This window comes from Triticum urartu, chromosome 3, assembly GCF_003073215.2.
Source record: "Triticum urartu cultivar G1812 chromosome 3, Tu2.1, whole genome shotgun sequence".
Lineage (NCBI taxonomy): Eukaryota > Viridiplantae > Streptophyta > Magnoliopsida > Poales > Poaceae > Triticum > Triticum urartu.
The window spans coordinates 528,507,392-528,527,581 of NC_053024.1; the positions used below are offsets into that span (position 1 = coordinate 528,507,392).

General features: G+C 46.7%; 1 protein-coding gene and 1 long non-coding RNA gene across 10 annotated transcripts; one reads left to right on the plus strand and one right to left on the minus strand.

Annotated features, from left to right (window-relative positions):
- Positions 1–2,554: 2,554 nt before the first annotated feature.
- LOC125544791 lies at positions 2,555–5,285 on the minus strand. Of its 9 annotated transcripts, none has more exons than XR_007299701.1 (3): positions 4,336–5,285; positions 3,152–4,238; positions 2,555–3,055 (listed from the first exon to the last, which is right to left on the minus strand). XR_007299701.1 is itself a non-coding variant. In XM_048708550.1 (3 exons), the coding sequence occupies exons 1-3, from the start codon at positions 4,558–4,560 to the stop codon at positions 3,048–3,050; spliced, it is 294 nt and encodes a 97-aa protein (XP_048564507.1). In that variant the 5' UTR covers positions 4,561–5,283; the 3' UTR covers positions 2,555–3,047. The 9 variants fall into 9 exon arrangements, 6 of the variants coding, with proteins under 6 accessions (XP_048564507.1, XP_048564506.1, XP_048564504.1 ...); XM_048708550.1 differs by having other exon boundaries at positions 3,152–3,212; positions 4,336–5,283; XM_048708549.1 differs by having other exon boundaries at positions 3,152–3,215; positions 4,336–5,283.
- Positions 5,286–5,717: 432 nt separating this feature from the next.
- LOC125548629 lies at positions 5,718–8,432 on the plus strand. Its single transcript, XR_007301134.1, has 2 exons — positions 5,718–6,375; positions 6,529–8,432. It is a non-coding gene; the product is annotated as an uncharacterized LOC125548629 (long non-coding RNA).
- Positions 8,433–20,190: the final 11,758 nt, after the last annotated feature.

Genomic DNA, 20,190 nt, shown 5'->3' on the forward strand with positions numbered 1-20,190 from the left:
CCAATGACCCCTAAGGGAGCTCGAAAAAAAAGATAAACTACAGCCCAACACCGATGAAAGAAACAATTCCCGGATAAATAGGACGAGCTAACAATGAAAAATATGCACATGATCTTAGCCGAGTTGGTTAGTGCAACAAGCCCCCACGTTGGTGGCCTTGGATCGAATTCTGTTACCTTATCTTTTTTTTCTATATTTTTAATTAAGACGCACGCCCACACGCACAGGTGTAAATAGGCGGTCCAGTCTAGGGAACGATTATGCACACGACCTGGTTCCCCGAATTAGTACCACCTCGCGTATATGTTTTAAATTTAAACTGAAAGCGTAAAATTACGTAAAGAAGCGTATTGTGACGGTGAACCCACGGAGTCAATCCGTACTTTATTATTAGGGATAGACTAGCACAAATGCCCGTGCGTTGCATCGGGTGAAAAAACCCATACTTCCCTAACCCAATTGCTCAAGACCCCCTCTCATTCCACGACACAAGGCCAGGCATGATGACATGAACAAACTCTTTGAAATCGGCTGCCGTGAAAATATATATACTGCAGAAAAAATATGCATGTATTTTGGTTTTCCGTTCATTTGTATTCGCCCCACAGGTATGTCATAAAAGTTTTAGTGGGTGTGGTGGCTAGCTTGTCGGGTGAATAAAATGGAGGTCCACAGTTTGAATCCCAGGTGGCTCGTTTTTGTTTTTCTGTTTATGCAATTGTCGCCCGACCTCTCGCGCGAGGTCAATCCAAATGGGCCGGACCAGTCACATGATTCCTATGCGAATGGACGTCTTTTTGACGCAGAATGCGTGAAAGGCAAATCTTATTTGCTGCTGCAGGCGCCCGTTAATATGTATTCTGCAAACGGGCGCCTGCAGCACCCCGTACTGGGCCGGCCCATTACTACGTACTCTATTCGACAAAAAAGAAGGGAGCCATCGTTGCAACTCGAACCACAGACCTGCCGGATTGATGTTCGATAGTATAGCCACCACGACACACAACACGATCTGATAATATTCAACTCTTTCTTTGTTTTATTCGTTTCTTTTTCTTTTTCCCTTTTTCCCTTTTTCTTTTTTCCTTTTTTCTTTTCTTTTTTGCGTTTTTCGTTTCTTCTTCTTCCTCGTTTCTTTCCCTCACTGATTTCGTTTTTTCTTAAATACGTGAACATTTTCAAATTCAATGATTTTTCTAAATTTGATGAACTTTTCTTTTCAAATCTATGAACTTTTAATAATTTTTGTGAACTACTTTTAAAAATTGATTATTTTGTTTCAAAATCGATGAACCCTTTTCAAAATCTTTGAACTCTTTTCGAATTCAATGAACTTTTTTTCAAATTGGATGAACTATTTTTACAAATTGATGAAAAAAAATTCAAATTTTTGATGAACATTTTTTAATTTTTTGTGAACTGTTTTCTTAAGTTGATGAACTTTTTTCAAATTGGTGAACTTTTTTTCAAAATTTTGATGAACTTTTTTTAATTTTTTGTGAACTGTTTTCTTAAGTTGATGAACTTTTTTCAAATTGGTGAACTTTTTTTTCAAAATTTTGATGAACTTTTTTCATTTTTTGGTGAACTATTTTTGTAAGTTGACGAACTTTTTTTAAAATCATTGGGCTTCTCTTGAATAGGGCGATGTTTTTATGCATGTTCATGAACTTTTTCCGAAATTTGTGAGGTTTCATTTTTCTTAAAGAAAATCATATGTTCTCTCAAAAAAAATCATATGTAAGCGGCTATGACAGTTTTTCAAGTATTAGTGCTGCATTTTTGTCAGTTGCAAAGACACGCCCTAGTGGTTAGCTGAACACACGTAGGTAGTGTAGGTAGCGAGTTGTTTATATGGATAGAATATGTGAAGTATTAAATAGAGTTGTTTTCGTATTCTACAACACACAGTGGCCTTTGGGACAGTGGGTGTTGTGAGTAGAGAAGTAAGTTTAACAAAAACATGTGGGTTCGAATCCCAGATCTAGCGTATATTTTCTGAGGTTATTTTTCCTTTTCACTTTTACTTTTAGAAGTAGCTGCTGGGCCGGCCCGCTAGGCTGCGCGCGCGCCAAAAGAGCTCCCTGCGTCAAATACGTGCTCCCGTGATTCCCCGAATTAGTACCACCTCGCTTATATGTTTTAAATTCAAACTAAAAGCGTAAATTCACAGAAAGAAAGCGTATTGTGACGGTGAACCCACGGAGTCAATCCGTGCTTTATTATTAGGGATAGATATACTAGGAAAATTGCCCGTGCGTTGCAACGGGAGAAATCCAAAAAATAATGTGATACAGAGCCGGCTTTGTGATAAGGTTTAGTGCTTTTATGGAAGGCCACCATCGAGATGGGCCGTTGCTAAGGAGGAGCTTAACTTGGGCAAGCAGCGATTACAGTTGAGAAGGGCGACCCTGAGGGAGGTCAATGGCACGGTTGCAAGCAGTGGCAACAAAGTTGTTCAGCTAATCATCAACCCAGGCAACAGCGTGCTCAAAATTTTCAAGACTACTATTTTTGTACCGAGTGAATTTATATGTATCGTAGTCAGCAATAATAAAGTTCAAGAATATATATAATACTGACAAAATAACAAACATACAACGTCCAAAAGATACATTGGTACCTGACAAAGTGACGATCATCATGATAATCAAAATAACAAACACATTGTTTCTCATAAAGGTTACTGATCTATTAAGATCATCGTACCGCAGAGAAAGAAAATTTGTGTACCGGGTCATCTTGAGATGCAAACAATATATGCTAGCACATGTTAGAGACACCTGATTATCCATTTTTCCAGTATCGATACTTCATTCGTTTCTATTCGATGCCGATAGTCACAAAACAGTTTCTTCCTGTGGTTAAGTGCTTAAAAAAGCAATATCGTTCCATCTCATTAGTTGAAGCTTATTAACGACTCCTAGTATGAGAGACCAAATATCAAACTGGCCAGGAGATGTATAAACATCTACTTTAGACGATCATGTGCATACACATACCTGAAGACGTGAACTCATGCCCCTGGTTGTTGGCTTGAAAGATCGTCACTTTCCTACAATCACCAAATAGGATTAACCGGTGTCCATGATGGTCGGCTAGGTTTGTATGTATGAGTTTTCCATCCGACGAGTATCTATGGCTAGCTAACCTCCAAGGGAAACAACACAACAGTTTGCTAGAAGCAGGCGTGTTCTGTCGTGTACTATCATCTTCTGACAAAATGAATTGCTCAGAAGTGGGTAGAGATTTCCAGTACGCACTGAAATTTGAACTTGCTGAAGTGCATTAAGAGCATACTGGTAATGATATGGCAGAGGTGAAGAGCATGCTCACAATCACAATGAGATGGGAGAGGCGAAATTCCTGATAACCTAATATTTTCTTTCTTTCTTAAAATAGCCATAGGGGTGACTGAAACTTAAAATCCACTAAGAAATAAAGGTCACGGTTCTAGGAAATGTACCAGGACTGAATTCCCTAATGTTTGTCAAATGTTCGAAAAGTCCAATTTAAGAGTTGTGGTATGGAGCAGAGCAATAGAGTCAGAAGAAAAAAAGGCAAAAGTAGTACGGACAGAGTACAATGGAGAGCTGCCAATATCATCCTAGATTGACCATATAGGATATTTATTAGACAAAGTTAAAATAAGCTACTATGCTTGTTCTAGAAGGCTAGAAGTTCTCACATTATTCGGAAAAACAAAGAGGCAGGCACGCCAAATTCAGTGGCCATATCTTTATACAACACTGATCAAGGAAAGCCCTGTTATGAGATATATATGACTACCATTGGTACACCGTGTGTCTTAAGGTAGCTCTCCAACTACTCAATGGTAACCAAATCGACATGATCTGTGGCATCAGCTCGTCAAGTAGACGCAGATCAGGATGTGCAGTACTCCGCGGAAAGATATGCAAGCATAAGTAGGTGGCTAATTGAACGTGTGTGCTGCATGATTTTCTGCTACCTGAAGTTAAATGTGAACAATCTGAGATGAATATAAATACTCATGTGTACCTGGATAAGGTTAATTTATCCTTCTTTGAATATAAATACCAGGATGATGTCACCAAAATAAACCAGACAGCAATCTGAGATGTAATGGACTCGATTTTGTATTGTCTCTGATATTCAACACATATCTAGTCAATGTGCATTCTGATCCAATATCTTGTTGTACAGACCCGGATATGGTTTCACAAGAGAAACATCCGAGGTCTCAAAATGAAACTGACCTAACATGCAAGTGCTGATCCAATTAATGATGCAACTGTAATTATATTTGTACGGCAGAACAGTAAAAGACACAAAGACTCGAGCTTTTGCAATTACCTGTAGAGAAGAACTCCCCCAATGAGCTGACGCAGGGGATGAAATATGAGTATTATCGAATTCGGCAGCCAGCACGACCACCTCAGCGGCGCCCTGGGGGCGGAGCAGGACCATCTCGTGGTAGCCCATCTTCTCGGCGTGGAACTGGCCGTTAAGGTCGCCGGGCACCATGTAGAGCACGGCCACCACCTTGGCTCTCTGGTCAGCACTGAAGTTGCCCTCCATCTCGCCGGTGTCCCAGTCCAGGGGGCCCTCTATCTCCTGCGGCAAGGGGATGAGGTCGACGCATCCAGCGTCGGGGTGTAGCGGAGGATGTGCGCCAGCCTGATGCAACTCTGATGATCTCGGGCACACAGATGTCGACGCCCGCGCACCAGTCCCAACCTGGGGGTAGTGGTGGAATCCGCCGACGGGAAGCGCGCAGCCACCACCGTCGTCCTCGTCCTCGAAGGCGACGACGTCGGCCGGGGAGGAGAAGATGGCTGACAGAGGGGAAGGGGATCTTGACGATGACCACGACGTCGGCCCTAGGGTTGGGGCGGCCGAGCCGCAGGCAGCATCTCCTCACGTGGAAGAGCGGCGGCGTCAGGGGCGCACAGCTGCGCTGTCGCCCGACAAGAAGCACGCGGAGGCTCCTCTCCCGTCGCGCGAGATTGTGGAGGATCTGTACCTGGAGGAGATCGAGCAGGAACCAGATGGAGGAGGCGGCGCTGACTCGAGGGAGTTGGTCGGCCGATGGAGAGCGGCAGCGACAGAGGAGCAGGGGAAAGATGAGTTGGGGAAGGTGCGGAGCCGGCTTTGATTGTCGCCGGCGGTGGAAAACCGCAGGGATGGAGGCACGTCGGGTAGGGGTGGGCGCGGCGGCGTTGGCCGGCAGTGGCGGCACGCGGCGGAGGGGCGGGGGCCGGTGGTCGCGGCGCGGGGCGGCGGCGCATTGTTGGCGGAGATGGGGTGGTGGGGTGGGGGTGGGGGGTAGCTTCCGGGTCTATCGCCCGTGCCGATTCGGGTTAACTGGAACAATAGGACTGCGTGTTCGATTCGGTTTAACTGGAACAATAGGAGGACTGCGTGTTCGATTTGTTTGTTGGGCCAAACACGTTGAAGCCCAGTATGCTGTAGGTCACTTGTGTTTGATCTGAGCGGACGAAATTTCGATGATAAGAAGAATAGTACCACTTTGGATGTAGAAAATAATCTATCCCTAATAATAAAGCACGGATTGACTCCGTAGGTTCACCGTCATAATACGTTTTCTTTTTATGTCATAATACGTTTTACGATTTGTATAGACAAAATTGTAATATAAACGAGGTGGTACTATTCTAACTTGCTCATAAATTCGTCTATAACAGTTTTCGTCCGTCCTTTGATTTGTAAAAAGAAATAAACCAGCACGGGCTCTCCTCCTCGATGCCTACAGGCACGGCGCCGCCGCGCGGCCGATCTTCTTCCCGGCCCTTCGCAATTCTGTCTACTTCCCCTCTCCATCTGCTCAAATCTTCTCCTACGCCACCCTGAGCCTTCTCGGTCTCCAACCAGCTCCTGCAATCTTCAAGCCCGCCGGCACCCAATCCGCCTACAATCTTCAAGCCCGCCGGCCCCAAAAGTAACCAGCGGTCGATTCGAGTGATCCCCGCTAGGAATCCATGGGATTTGAGGTGGATTGCCTAGGAGAGCGAGTAGGAAGGGTGATGGTGGGGTTCATGGGGAAGATGAAAAAGCAGAAGGTGATCCACGGCCCGCACGCGACGCCGAGCCACCGCGGGCCTCCTCCCCTGCCGCTCGCCGCCATGCCAGGACGGCGTACTGGGCCTTGCCGGACGCCGAGGACAAGCGAGACAATGGCCATCCACCCTGGGCCAAGGTGTGTGTGCCTGAAAATCTTTTCTCACTGTACAATTTCTCTGTCTCGATTCTTTCATACGGTGTGGGCTGCCTTGGCATAGACGGTGACTGGCTCGAGTGTGGAGGACAAGCACAGAGCGACCAACGGCGATAACTATGCTCGGGCAGATGGATTTCGCCGCGGTGGAGTTCGAGGTATGTAATATATCCTTGCTTGATTCATCTTCATCATACATGCATGCCGTGACATATTGATTATGGGTCGATCTGACTCTTTGTGCCATGCTAATTAAATCATTGATTGTTACATTGTCCTGATATGATTTGCATGGCTGCATGATGCAATAGATACGAACAGGAGAACAGTAGCTGTGATGACTCAACAAGATGGAAGTGCGGGACAAGGGATGAGTGCAATCGGCTCAGGTAAACTCCTCATGTGCACCGTCTGGCATCAGTTCCAGTTGCGCCCGAAGCTTTCAATCTCGCTGCTCCACTTAGTTTGCCGAAACACTGTCGGCATGTGCTCCATCCAAGGTACGCCATCGTCCAATTCTATCACCAGTTTTGAACTTTAAACTAATGACTAAGGGGTCGGAGTGGCCAGGCCTGAAAGTTCAAGGAAGATTCAGCTTACATTTGAATTCCTTCGTATTGCCTACAATGTTATAGCTTAAATTCTGCTAATAAATTTCTATAAATGATGTTCGAAACAATTTCTTAGAGATGGGTTGTGCACAAGGATGCACATTGTAGATCTGTTAACTTAAGTTTTGAATAATGAGATATGTTCATATGCTTTGCTCACTATTATTCCTAATTTTCTCTGGACAAAAAGACTGAAGTTTATTGCTTTTGTTCAGCCGAATGCTACTTGATCAGTACTTAACCAAGATTGGCAGCCATTATAGCTGGTGTAGAACTCAGATATACACACTGAATGTTCCGATATGCCAAAATAAAAACATTAGAATCTTTTTAATTATATTCCTACTATTTTTTCGAGATTGCTCTGCGGTTGCTAATTTTGATGTTCTGCTATACTACTATTGCATATAGAGAGAGATCAGAGAGGAGAGCAGCAGCCCGCTGCTGCATTTTGTTCATTCTGCTGCTTGGTTACTACACATCTATACAGAGAACACAAAGAAGGCTGCTGCTTGCTGATTACAATTGCTTCATGATATGTACATATCCTCATGTATGCTGCTGCTAGGTACCCTTGATCATGGTGACAAGGAAACGATGCTGCAGTGGTAGGGATCTGGTGGCCATGGAGTGGCAGCCGCTACGCACATACATAACTCCAGCGAGTCATGGTGAGGAGACTTTGATCTTTATATGTTAGATTCAGAGTGGATATACGTTACTACATGTAGGCCCCATACGCCATACGAGTTCCTCCATTTTTTTATGTTAGCTGATGAGCTTTCTTCTCCACTCTACACAGATTGGTCCTGCATGATGCATCCATGGCTTAGGATAAGAAATGACTGTTTCCATCTAAATGTTATTCATTTATTCTTTTTTTTCTAAATCAATTGAGGAGAACATATAAAGAAAAAACAAGTTACTCATCTGATTCATTTGCAAAATTCAGTACTCCCTCCGTTCGAAAATACTTGTCATTGAAATGAATGTATCTAGATGTATTTTAGTTCTAGATACATCCATTTTCATTCATTTTGATGACAAGTATTTCCGGACGGAGGGAATACTTTCTTATACTGCTCTGTTTTAGGAGACGGAATAAAGCGAAAAAGAAATTTCTTAAACATACAAATTCAGATTCTCAAAAGAAAAGTAATAGTAACAAAGCATTTTTTATTTTCTATAATAGTTTTTATTACGATTCACATATTTTATCTTCGTAGATTCTAGAAGTTCTTAAGCTTACTATGAAAAAACGAAAGTTTCTTTTATAAGGTTCAGTAGCTGCTTCATGTTGTACTGATTAGTTTCCATTAATTTGAAAAAATTTAGCTCACGTTGCTCTCTTTAGCTGCCATTTGCACTTGAAGGTCAGGATCGAGGCAGGAGGTGAGGAAGTGGGGGTCAGGCTGTAAGCTAGGGTTAAGAAGGCAGTTTTTATTTTCTATAATATGTTTTTATTACGATTCACATATTTTTATCTTTGTAAATTCTACAAGTTCTTAAGCTCACTATGAAAAAACAGAAGTTTTTTTATAAGGTTCAGTAGCTACTTCATGTTGTACTGATTAGTTTCTAATAATTTGAAAAAAATTAGCTCACCTTGTTTCCTGCCTCGATCGTGACCTTCAAGTGCAAATGGCAACTAAAGAGAGCAACGTGAGCTAATTTTGTTCAAATTAATAGAAACTAATCAGTACAACATGAAGCGGCTACTGAACCTTATAAAAGAAACTTATGTTTTTTCATAGTAAGCTTAAGAACTTGTAGAATCTACAAAGATAAATTATTTGAATCGTAATAAAAACATATTATAGAAAATAAAAACTGCCTTGTTAACCCTAGCTCACAGCCCGATCCCCACTTCCTCACCTCCTGCCTCGATCCTGACCTTCAATTGCAAATGGCAGCTAAAGAGAGCAACGTGAGCTAATTTTTTTCAAATTATTAGAAACTAATCAGTACAACATGAAGTAGCTACTGAACCTTATAAAAAAAACTTCTGTTTTTTCATAGTGAGCTTAAGAACTTGTAGAATTTACAAAGATAAAAATATGTGAATCGTAATAAAAACATATTATAGAAAATAAAAACTGCCTTCTTAACCCTAGCTTACAGCCTGACCCCCACTTCCTCACCTCCTGCCTCGATCCTGACCTTCAAGTGCAAATGGCAGCTAAAGAGAGCAACGTGAGCTAAATTTTTTCAAATTAATGGAAACTAATCAGTACAACATGAAGCAGCTACTGAACCTTATAAAAGAAACTTCCGTTTTTTCATAGTAAGCTTAAGAACTTCTAGAATCTACGAAGATAAAATATGTGAATCGTAATAAAAACTATTATAGAAAATAAAAAAATGCTTTGTTACTATTACTTTTCTTTTGAGAATCTGAATTTGTATGTTTAAGAAATTTCTTTTTCGCTTTATTCCGTCTCCTAAAACAGAGCAGTATAAGAAAGTATTCCCTCCGTCCGGAAATACTTGTCATCAAAATGAATGAAAATGGATGTATCTAGAACTAAAATACATCTAGATACATTCATTTCAATGACAAGTATTTTCGAACGGAGGGAGTACTGAATTTTGCAAATGAATCAGATGAGTAACTTGTTTTTTCTTTATATGTTCTCCTCAATTGATTTAGAAAAAAAGAAGAATAAATGAATAACATTTAGATGGAAACAGTCATTTCTTATCCTAAGCCATGGATGCATCATGCAAGACCAATCTGTGTAGAGTGGAGAAGAAAGCTCATCAACTTGGCCCAGGGTGGATGGCCATTGTCTCGCTTGTCCTCGGCGTCCGGCAAGGCCCAGTACGCCGTCCTGGCATGGCGGTGAGCGGCAGGGGAGGAGGCCCGTGGTGGCTCGGCGTCGCGTGCGGGCCGTGGATCACCTTCTGCTTTTTCATCTTCCCCATGAACCCCATCATCACCCTTCCTACTCGCTCTCCTAGGGAATCCACCTCAAATCCCATGGATTCCTAGCGGGGATCACTCGAATCGACCGCTGGTTACTTTTGGGGCCGACGGGCTTGAAGATTGTAGGCGGATTGGGTGCCGGCGGGCTTGAAGATTGCAGGAGCTAGTTGGAGACCGAGAAGGCTCAGGGTGGCGCAGGAGAAGATTTGGGCAGATGGAGAGGGGAAGGAGACAGAATTGCAAAGGGCCGGGGAAGAAGATCGGCCACGCGGCGGCGCCGTGCCTGTAGGCATCGAGGAGGAGAGCCCGTGCTGGTTTATTTCTTTTTACAAATCAAAGGACGGACGAAAACTGTTACAGACGAATTTATGAGCAAGTTAGAATAGTACCACCTCGTTTATATTACAATTTTGTCTATACAAATCGTAAAGCGTATTATGACATAAGAAGAAAACGTATTATGACGGTGAACCCACAGAGTCAATCCATGCTTTATTATTAGGGATAGATATCTATATCTATACCTACTAATAAACCAAGTATTGCTTCTGGTCGTCCATCTAAAAAATTACCCTCGAAGTTGCTTTATATTACCCGCTATGCCATCCATAAGTGAACAAAGCGATTCCTTTTTTTAAGTCACCGTCGTGGTAAGTGTTTTATACTTAAGATACCCAGTCTAAATCACATCCGCACCGTTGGCGTATTGGCAGAAGCCTGTTACTTCCACTGGGAAGGTTAGGGATCGAATCCTGGTTCCATTCATTTTCCCACTTCTTTTTCTCACCCACCTCATCCCCCCTGTATGTTTTCATGGGCCGGCCCGCGGGGCGTGGCGTCGCTGTTTTTTTCATTTCATTTTTTTATCTTTTCTGTTTTTTATTTCTTCTCTTAAATTAATTCAAGATTGACAAATGTTAAAAATGTCTACGAAATTTAAAAATGTTCGAAAAATCATAAATTTTTTGTTGTTTCAAAAAACGTTGGTAATTTTACAAAAATGTTGGCAAATTATAAAACAAATCACAATTTGGAAAAAAATTTGTCAGGAAATAAACCATGTTCTTGATCTTGAAAAAATGATAATGTATACAAAACATATTTGCGAATCTAAAAAAATATCCATGAAATTTTATAAAATTATCAAAAAATATTCACCTTTTCTGCGAATTTCAATTTTTTGCCCTAATTTAAAAAAATCATTAATTCAAAAAATGTTCAGGAACTAAAAAACTATTCATGTGTTCAATAAATGTTCGTCTAAACAAAAAAATGTTTACGAATTTTAAAAAATGTTTTTTTAAAATATATGTCAATTGAAAAAACTTTTCACCATTTCAAATAGTCTTTTATGTCTAGGTTTTGATTAGTTTTTGGAAAGTCTTTATATGTCTAGGCGTTGGGAGTAGTTCGTGGTAGATGAGATTTATTTTTAAAGTTTTAAACATTTTCTTGCGCTACACAATGACAAGTGTGTCATGTGGTGGCAAGCTCGTTGCATTGGGATTTACCATGTCGAATGTATTGTGATCACATGGACATCATATCCATCATCAGCGAGATCGGAAGAAAGATAAGTGGCAAAATGATGAGCCACTGTGTTAAAATAGAAGATACTGATATGTCGGGGTATTGAGTCATACTTATTCGACCAACGTGTAATTTTTGTATCTACCGTTGCAACGCACGGGCATGTTTGCTATTAAAAAAATTAGGGAAAGACTAGCAAAAGACCCGTGCGTTGCAACGGGAGAAAAGAATACCGCACACTCTTAATTTACACAAAATGGTCTATAATCTGAGTATTTATAACTACGGCCCAAACAAAGATGGTCTTTGCCTACAAAAGCACAAGTTCAAGATTTCACATGTCTTCTATTTAAACAAAGCTTGGGTGTAGATTTACTACGTACAAAGAAAAGGGCAAGAGATCTTCAATTTCGTCTCCAATCCTGATTTTGTTGAGATGTTCATCTACAATCCGGATCAGTACCGATATGAAAGAAAGACGAATAATGCACCGTTGATTAAGATTGCACCCTGGATAGTAATTTTTTTAATGGTTAAAAGGTAAAATAACATTATATTAAGATTCTATATATTTTTCTAATCAAATTCCATATATAACATGTTAAATTTAGAGTTATAGTTTAGAAGATATGAGTATTTCAAAAAACATTTGATATGTAGCGTTGATTAAGATTGCATCATCGATAGTTTTTTTTGAATGGTTAACATGTAAAATAACATCATATTCATATTCTATATATTTTTCTAATCAAATTCCATATACAATATGTTAAACTTAGAGTTACGGTTTATAAGATATGAGTATTTTTAAAAACATTTGATATGTACTGTTGATCCAGATTGCATCCTAGATAGTTTTTTTAAATGGTTAACAGGTAACATAACATCTTATTCAGGTTCTATATATTTTTCTAATCAAATTTCATATATAACATGTTAAATTTGAAGTTACGGTTTAGAAGATATGAGTATTTTAAAAAACATTTGATATGTACCGCGGGTTTAATGTCAAAACGTCTAGCAAATATGCTCGTGCATTGCAACTAAGAAAAAAATCATGTAAGTCTCATGTTGGAGACACTGTCTTGATTCATCTCACGGGTGTGTGGCACATTCAAGTGGTCAGAGAGCCGGAGTCCTTCGTGAAGTTTTCGACGAACAAACAAAGAAAGTAGAAACGTATCCATAAATAAAATAAATTGGAAGCCCAAATTGCAAAATACTAAATGATAGGGTGCTACCTACCCCTGTCTTTCTTGTGTACTTCGTTAGCAGAGTAACCGCTACTGACGTTGCTTTGTTTTCTCCATCGCTTGTAGGGGATTGGCGTCGTACCGGCTGGCGCGTCGGCACCAAGGGTCATATATTTAAGGCGTCACTATACCTGTGAGCGCATAGTGCCTTTGGCCGTACTTGATTGCGGCGTGCCTAGGACGATCCTCACGCTCTGAGTGCCTCGATCTAGAGCCAAAAGTCGAAGGCCATCGACCGATGCACGCCGCCAGCCAGCCAGCCTAAATGTCGACGCCCTCATCACCCTATTCCTAGACCGAAGGCGACCGTCGAGAATGTACGACTTGGAGTTCATATAGTATTGCACGTACATATACAATTTAAAAAGTATTGGACAATGGACAAAAATATCGGCCATGTTGATAACCATCATGCATTTTACATGAAGTAGGACACTCTTTTCTTGATATAATTTCTTTCCTTATTTTAATTTCTCCTTTTCTTTCCATCGGGACATGTAGCCTATAAATTCCATTCATTTAGTTTCTCTTTCCTTTCCTTGCTGGCTAATAATAGCGGAATTTATTCCTTATTTCTCCTTACCCACTTTGACCCTCTACTTTAATTCTTTAGGCAGCTTATTAATTTTAAATTATAGGTGTATATAAGTTGGTTGGATGGGCTTTCAAGAGCCGAGGTGGGACTATTGTTTGTATAAAAAAACAACTTGCCTTTCCATTAAACAAGTATCAGGTGTGGCTTGGTTGCATGTGCCCTTGGGGACTGAACGCCATGGCAGGAGTTCGATGGCTCGCTCCAGTGCCTATTTCCACCAGGGATTATTTTCCGCGCGCTAGATGGGTCTCTAGATTCTGATCGCTGGGTCGCTGCTTCCCGTGCTGATGGATATGCGGAGATCCAATTGATCGGATGGGCTGCTGCGGCCAGATGGGCCGCCTTATTGCTAGATGACCAGATGTATGACCGTTGTTTTCTTTGCCGAGTGACATTCATTCCTTTGAGAGATGGTTTCAAACTCGGGCGAGCCGTTGGCGACGGTCCTAGGTGACGAGGGCGGCTCCGTCCCTGCCCCCGGAGATCTCGCGCGGCCGATGCGTGGGTGCAGGTCCGGCGTGGACCGAGTGGTGCTCTGGTTCCCTCTGCCACGGTGAGCTCCTCGGTGTTGGGGCGGGGGACGTGTGGTGGTCGCTTCTGGGCCCTGGCGACGGACGAGTCCGACGAGGAGGACGAGACCTCTTCGCCGCGGCTAGCTCCTCCGACGGCGTGCGTGACCCTCGGTGACTTCGTTCGGGTGGCGGTGGAGACCGACGACGTTCGGGGTGACCGTTGCTGTCGTTTTGCATCGGGGGGCTGTGGATCTCGTGCTTCGGCGGTACGGTGTTGGAGACCCCCGTCTCCCTCGGCGGGGTGCCCGCGGGTGGCGTGCGTCTCCCCGTCGCCCCCTCTCCCCTGTCCACGAGGCGGTCTTGGCGGTGGCTGAGGAGTGGCCGCCGCTCCCTCTCGTTCCTTCGTCGGCGGCGTTGTCGGCGGCGGCGGCGCGGGTGGCGGAAACGGCCGAGGCGCTAGGGTTGACGCCGAGGGGAGAGGAGCCTGTCGTGGGCCAGCTCGTGTCCGTTGGGCCTGGGCCGGCCTCAGGCGGCCCTGGGGCCCAGCCGTCATCTGGGTTGGAAGCAGGTGGGGCTGCAGGTGGCCAGGGGGTCGCTTTTGTTTCTAAGCCAGGCTCGGGTAGGCCTTGTTCCCCGCGACCTTCCCAGAAAGGCGCCCATCAGCCCGGGTCGCGTCGCTATATATGGCTGCGCAGGGGCGTGCGCGACCCCTCACTAGGGTTTCCTGCCCGTCCCAATGAGGTGCAGGCCCTGGGGCCCAGCCGTCATCTGGGTTGGAAGCAGGTGGGGCTGCAGGTGGCCAGGGGGTCGCTTTTGTTTCTAAGCCAGGCTCGGGTAGGCCTTGTTCCCCGCGACCTTCCCAGAAAGGCGCCCATCAGCCCGGGTCGCGTCGCTATATATGGCTGCGCAGGGGCGTGCGCGACCCCTCACTAGGGTTTCCTGCCCGTCCCAATGAGGTGCAGCGATTTCGGCGCTTTGCCAGATCTCTCTCCCCCCTTCCCCCTCCCCCTCCACTCACTCGCTCCTTTGCTGAGGTGGCAGCCATGGGCGACCGGCGCTCGGAGAAGAGGCCGATGGATCCTCCGATCCCCGATGAAGAGAGGCGACGGGAGAAGGCGCTGAGGGAGCAGGCGAAGCGCGGCCAGCGTGCCAGGGCGGCGGGGCGTGAAGATGGAGGCGGTGGCTACGATCAAGGTCAAGGTGGAGGCTACGGCCAGGGCTATGGGGTGGCTATGGCCAAGGCTATGGCTCTGGATCCCACGGGCGCGAGGGGGATTGGGGTCCTCCTCCCCCTTGGTGGGGTCAGCAGGAGCGCAAGAAGAAGCGCAAGATTGGGTCGAAGCGGCGTGAACTGGAGCACAAGCCGATGGAGCATCCCCTCTGTGGTGGTGGCCATGGGGACCCGCTGGCCAAGAAGCCGCGGGCGTCGGCTGCCCCGCTTGCGGTGGTGCTGCCGGATGCGCCGCGTGGGTCGGCGAACGCGCCCATCCCCGTCGAAGAAGAGGGTGGCGAATGCTTCAAGTGCGGCCGTACAGGGCATTTCCAGGACAAGTGCACCTCCCCCCCCTATGCGTGATCTGTAAGCAGGAAGGGCACGCCTCGGCCTTCTGTCCGACGCGGGGTAAGCATCTCCACCTTCAGATCATGGGCAGCGCGATTCCTGGGGAAGGTTTTTTCTGCTTGGACTTTGAAGATGAAGAGGAGGCAGAGGGCAATGTCCTCCAGGCTGCTAATGGGGCCATTCTGTCGGCGGAGTCAGGGAGGCTGTCGCTGCGTGTGCTCAAGCAGGAGCTGAAGCACATGTTTGCGGGTGACTGGGATTGGCAGGTTTCTCAAGTGGGGGATAACAATTTTGCGGTTATCTTCCCTTCTGCGGATCTGTTGCACATGGCTAAGTCTAGTGGTAAACTGTTTCTCTCTATCAACGATATTACGGTGCGGGTCCGCGATTCTATCCAGGAGACCATTGTGCCCCTCTCCATGCCGGAGGTGTGGCTCTGCCTCCACGGTATTCCCAAGAAGCACCGGCGTGTTGATCGCTTGATGGAAGGAATGAAGATGTTGGGCAGGCCCATTGTGGTGGACGAGCTCTCCCTCATCCGGATGGGACCGGTGAGGATGAAGTTTGGATGCAAAGCTCCGGACAAGATGAATGGATATGTGCAAGTTTGGTTCAACCATGAGGGATTTGACATCAAGGTGGAGGTGGTAAGACTCCCGAAGTGCTCGGGCGAGGGATCTGTGGCGTCTGGTTCTAACAAGGCCCCTCCTCGCCCTAGCGACAATTTGGGCCAGCCGGGTTCGGGGACCGTGGGTGCGCCTGGGCTGCTGCAGGGTGCGACCGTGGCTCAGGGAGGGCCGGCCACCGCAGTTGGCAGCCATCAGCAAGATGTGGAGATGGCTTGCCGTGATGAGGAGAATGAGGACAGCATGCCGGACACGTCGATTGATACTGAGACTTGGGATAAGTTGGGTCTCACTTCCCTCGCGCTCGAGGAGGACAGAGAAGTGGTGGCGCCGGGCGCTCTTGCGACGGCGGACACGACTGGGAGCAGTCCGCCACCAGCGCTCGCGTTGCTGGGGGCTTTTGACCAGTCTGGTTTTAAGGAGCGGGCTACTGCTGGCCCCATGCTCTCGGGTGCCCCGACCACCCCCAGTTTGTTGGGCTCCGACATGGGTGTGGTGCTCAACGAACCATCCATGCACACCCCGTTGTCAAGCCGTCGCAGTGCGGGGGGCTCCGGGCGTGCTCCCAAGAAGACGGCTGGTCGCAAGCCCTCGGCCAACGCGGCGGTGCTCTCCCTTCCATCGCTAACTGCGCTAGCATGCGTGGACCTGCAGGCGGCTCTGGGCTCCGCGGGCGTCTCGTCCAAGGCACAGCGCTCTCGAGCTTCTCCAGTGGCCCAGCGCGCGCCAAGTGCTCGGGCCAAGGCCCAGCTGGGTGAGCTTTCTTCCATGGAGAGTGCGCAGTTTCGTCTGGCGGAGAAGAATCTCGAAACCTCAGGTAATCCCCCACCCTCCTTTAAGATTCTGAATGCCTTTACGGACCCGGAACTTGTCTCAATTCTAGACGACATCGGTTTTAAAGTAGGCGCGGAGAGCGGCGAGTTAGTGTCGTTGATTCGTGCTCGGGAAGATGCCCAAGTGGATTTGGCCGCAGTTGCCGCGTTGGCTAAGGCCAGGGAGGCCTCGGCCACGACGCTGGTCATCCCTGACCCTGTTGGGTCTGTTGTGGTGGCGAGTGGGAACACTGACGCCAGGGAGGTGGAGGCTATCCCCTCGACAAGCCGTGCCCCGGCTAAAAAACGAGTGGCAAAACCGGTGACATCCAGAGGGGTGCGCCTTCGCAACCGTATTATTTAGATACGCTACCTTTTTTGGAACATTCGGGGTTGCAGCCACACTGGCCGTCGGACCCAGCTTAAAGAATACATTGCTAGGGAGCGCATTGACGTGGTTGCACTTCAGGAGACGATTAAAGCTGATTTCACGTATAGAGATTTGGCTGCCTACGATCCTCTTCATCGTTTTGTTTGGGGCTGGGTGCCGTCTATAGGCCATTCTGGTGGTCTCCTATTGGGATGTAACAGTGATGTGTGCGATGTTGTAAGCTGGGATGTGGGCGTGTTTTTCATTTCAGTCACGATTAAACACAGGATCTCGCTCGCTTCTTGGGCAATTGTCTGCTTTACGGCCCGACTGACCACTCTAGGGCGGCTGAGTTCTTGGGTGAAATTCAAAGATTGGTTGGGGCTAAGCAAGGCGCCAATGTCCCCATTGTTCTTAGGGGAGATTTTAACCTTATCCGTTCGGGAGCGGATAAGAATAATCCAAACATTGACTGGCCTAGAGTGAATTTGTTCAATAACACGATTGCATCATGCGCCCTGCGCGAGATCGCTAGGACTAGCGCTAGATTCACGTGGACCAACAAGCAACTGTCGCCGGTGCGCAGTGTCCTCGACCGGGTTTTTGTGACCTCCGACTGGGAAGTGTTATTCCCCATGTGTACGCTGGTCGCGGAAACACGTATTGGGTCGGATCATGTGCCTCTCATCCTAGCCTCGGGGGAGGATCGGATCAAGCGCAGCCCTCGGTTTTTCTTTGAAAATGGGTGGTTTGAGATTGAGGGCTTCGGGCCCTTGCTCATGGCGCGCTGGGAGCGTGCCAGAGCTGCGGTCAGCTGCTCCAGGGGCCCCCTGGACACTTGGATCGCGGCGGCTGGGACCCTTCGGGGTTTCCTCCGCGGGTGGGGTGCAAACCATGGGAGCAAAGCTAAGCGTCCTAGGGAAGCTATTATTGCTGAAATCAAAGCCCTAGACGTTCAGGCTGATTCTAGACCCTTCCTGGAAGCCGAATGGGCCCACCGTTACGCTCTCGAGAACCAGGTGCTCGCCATTCTCAGGGAGGAGGAATATTGGCGCCGTCGGGGTGGCGTCAAGTGGGTTACCAAGGGCGATGCGAATACGAGATATTTCCACGCCTTGGCCAACGGCCGTAAACGGAAGTGCTCGATTTTGAGACTTCAATCTGATCAAGGGCTTTTGGTTAGTCAGGCTGACATCGTGGCTCATATCTATGACTTCTTTCTCAATCTGTTGGGAACAGATGAGGAAAAGCATCTCCAGCTTCGGGCGGACTTCCGGGGGGAAGAGGACCGCGTGTCTCAAGCTGAAACTGACCTCTTGGCTTTGACTTTCTCCACGGAGGAGATCGATGAAGCCGTGGGTGTAATGAAGATTGACACGACGCCTGGCCCGGACGGTTGGCCGGTCGCGTTTTTTCGACGCTTCTGGCCGATGTTCAAAGACCTTTTCTACGGGATTATCAATGGTTTTGCGCTAGGTACGGTAGATGTTTCACGCCTTAACTATGGCGTGATTAGCCTTATTCCCAAAGTCAAAGGGGCCGACACTATCAAGCAGTACCGTCCTATCACTCTCATTAACGTTCCTTTTAAGATATGCTCAAAGGCGTATGCGACCAGACTTGCACCGGCCGCGCAGCGCGTTATCAACCGTAGTCAGTCTGGTTTTCTCAAAGGTCGCAACATTCTCGAAGGGCCGATAGTGTTGCAGGAGACTATCCACGAGCTTAAACGCACCAGGCAACAGGCCGTGCTCCTAAAGCTCGACTTTGAGAAAGCATATGATCGCGTGAACTGGGAGTTCATCCGCGAGGTGCTGACTCGGAAGGGATTCGAGTCGGGCTTTGTTCACCGCATCATGAATCTGGTCTCGGGTGGCCAGACCGCGGTGTCGATCAACGGAGAGGTTGGGAACTTCTTCCGCAACAAACGAGGTCTCAGGCAAGGGGGCCCCTCCTCGCCCCTGATCTTTAACTTTGTTGCGGACGCCTTATCAGCCATGATCCATAAGGCTAAGGACGCCGGACACATCCGCGGGGTGGTCTCTCACCTTATCCCGGGTGGACTCACCCACCTCCAATATGCGGACGACACCTTGCTGCTCTTTGAGCCTGACGATCATAGCGTAGCCTCGGTCAAACTTATCCTCCTTGCTTTCGAAATCATCTCTGGTCTTAAGATCAATTTCCTTAAGAGTGAGGTAATAGTCATTGGGATGGATCCTCTGCTCGCTTCTCGAGTAGCCAATCTACTTAATTGTAAGCTAGGGAGCTTTCCAATTAAGTATTTGGGCCTGCCTATCTCGGATAAGCACATCTCCATTCTGGAATGGGAGCCCTTGTATGGCAAGGTGGCAAATAGGGTTAGCCCCTGGCGCGGTCGTTTCCTCTCTTCAGCGGCCAGACTAATCCTAACTAACTCCAGCCTGTCTTCCCTTCCTCTGTTCACGATGGGCATGTTCTTGCTGGCTGATGGGGTTCATGCCAGGCTTGATACGCCCCGATCCAAGTTCTGTTGGGAAGGAACGGGGATCAAAAAGAAGTACCACCTCATCAAATGGGCCGCGCTCTGTCGCCCTAAGAAATTTGGAGGACTTGGGATTCTTAATTCGAAGCTAATGAACGTCGCTCTCTTAACCAAGTGGATTTGGAAACTCTCCCAAAACGAGCAAGGGCTCTGGGCAGATATTCTCCGCGCTAAATACTTCCCATATGGGAATTTCCTAACTTCCAAAGCTAAGGGATCAACTTTTTGGAATGGGATCCAGAAAGTTATGCCGACATTCACCTTAGGAGCCAAGTTTTGTGTCAACAATGGGTCCTCAACATGGTTTTGGTTGGACCACTGGTTTGGCTCGAAACCCTTGTGGAAAAGTCATTCCTTAGCCTATCAGCTGGTTACTAACGTTGATATCCTAGTGGCAGATGCGCTGCGCACCAGCTTACCTGCGGTCTCCTTCAAAAGACCCCTTCTCGATAACGAACGAGCCTGTTGGGACGGGCTCGTAGTTGATCTGGCGGGAGTGAACCTTCGTCCTGAGGCCGACTCGGTTTCCTGGGCTCTCTCGCGCTCGGGGAAGTTTCATTTTCAGGTTGAAGGAGTTACTTCGTTTTTGTTACAGTTTCATTTTTTATTTCTCTCTTCATATTTCTCCTTTTTCAATTCATAAATTTTTAACA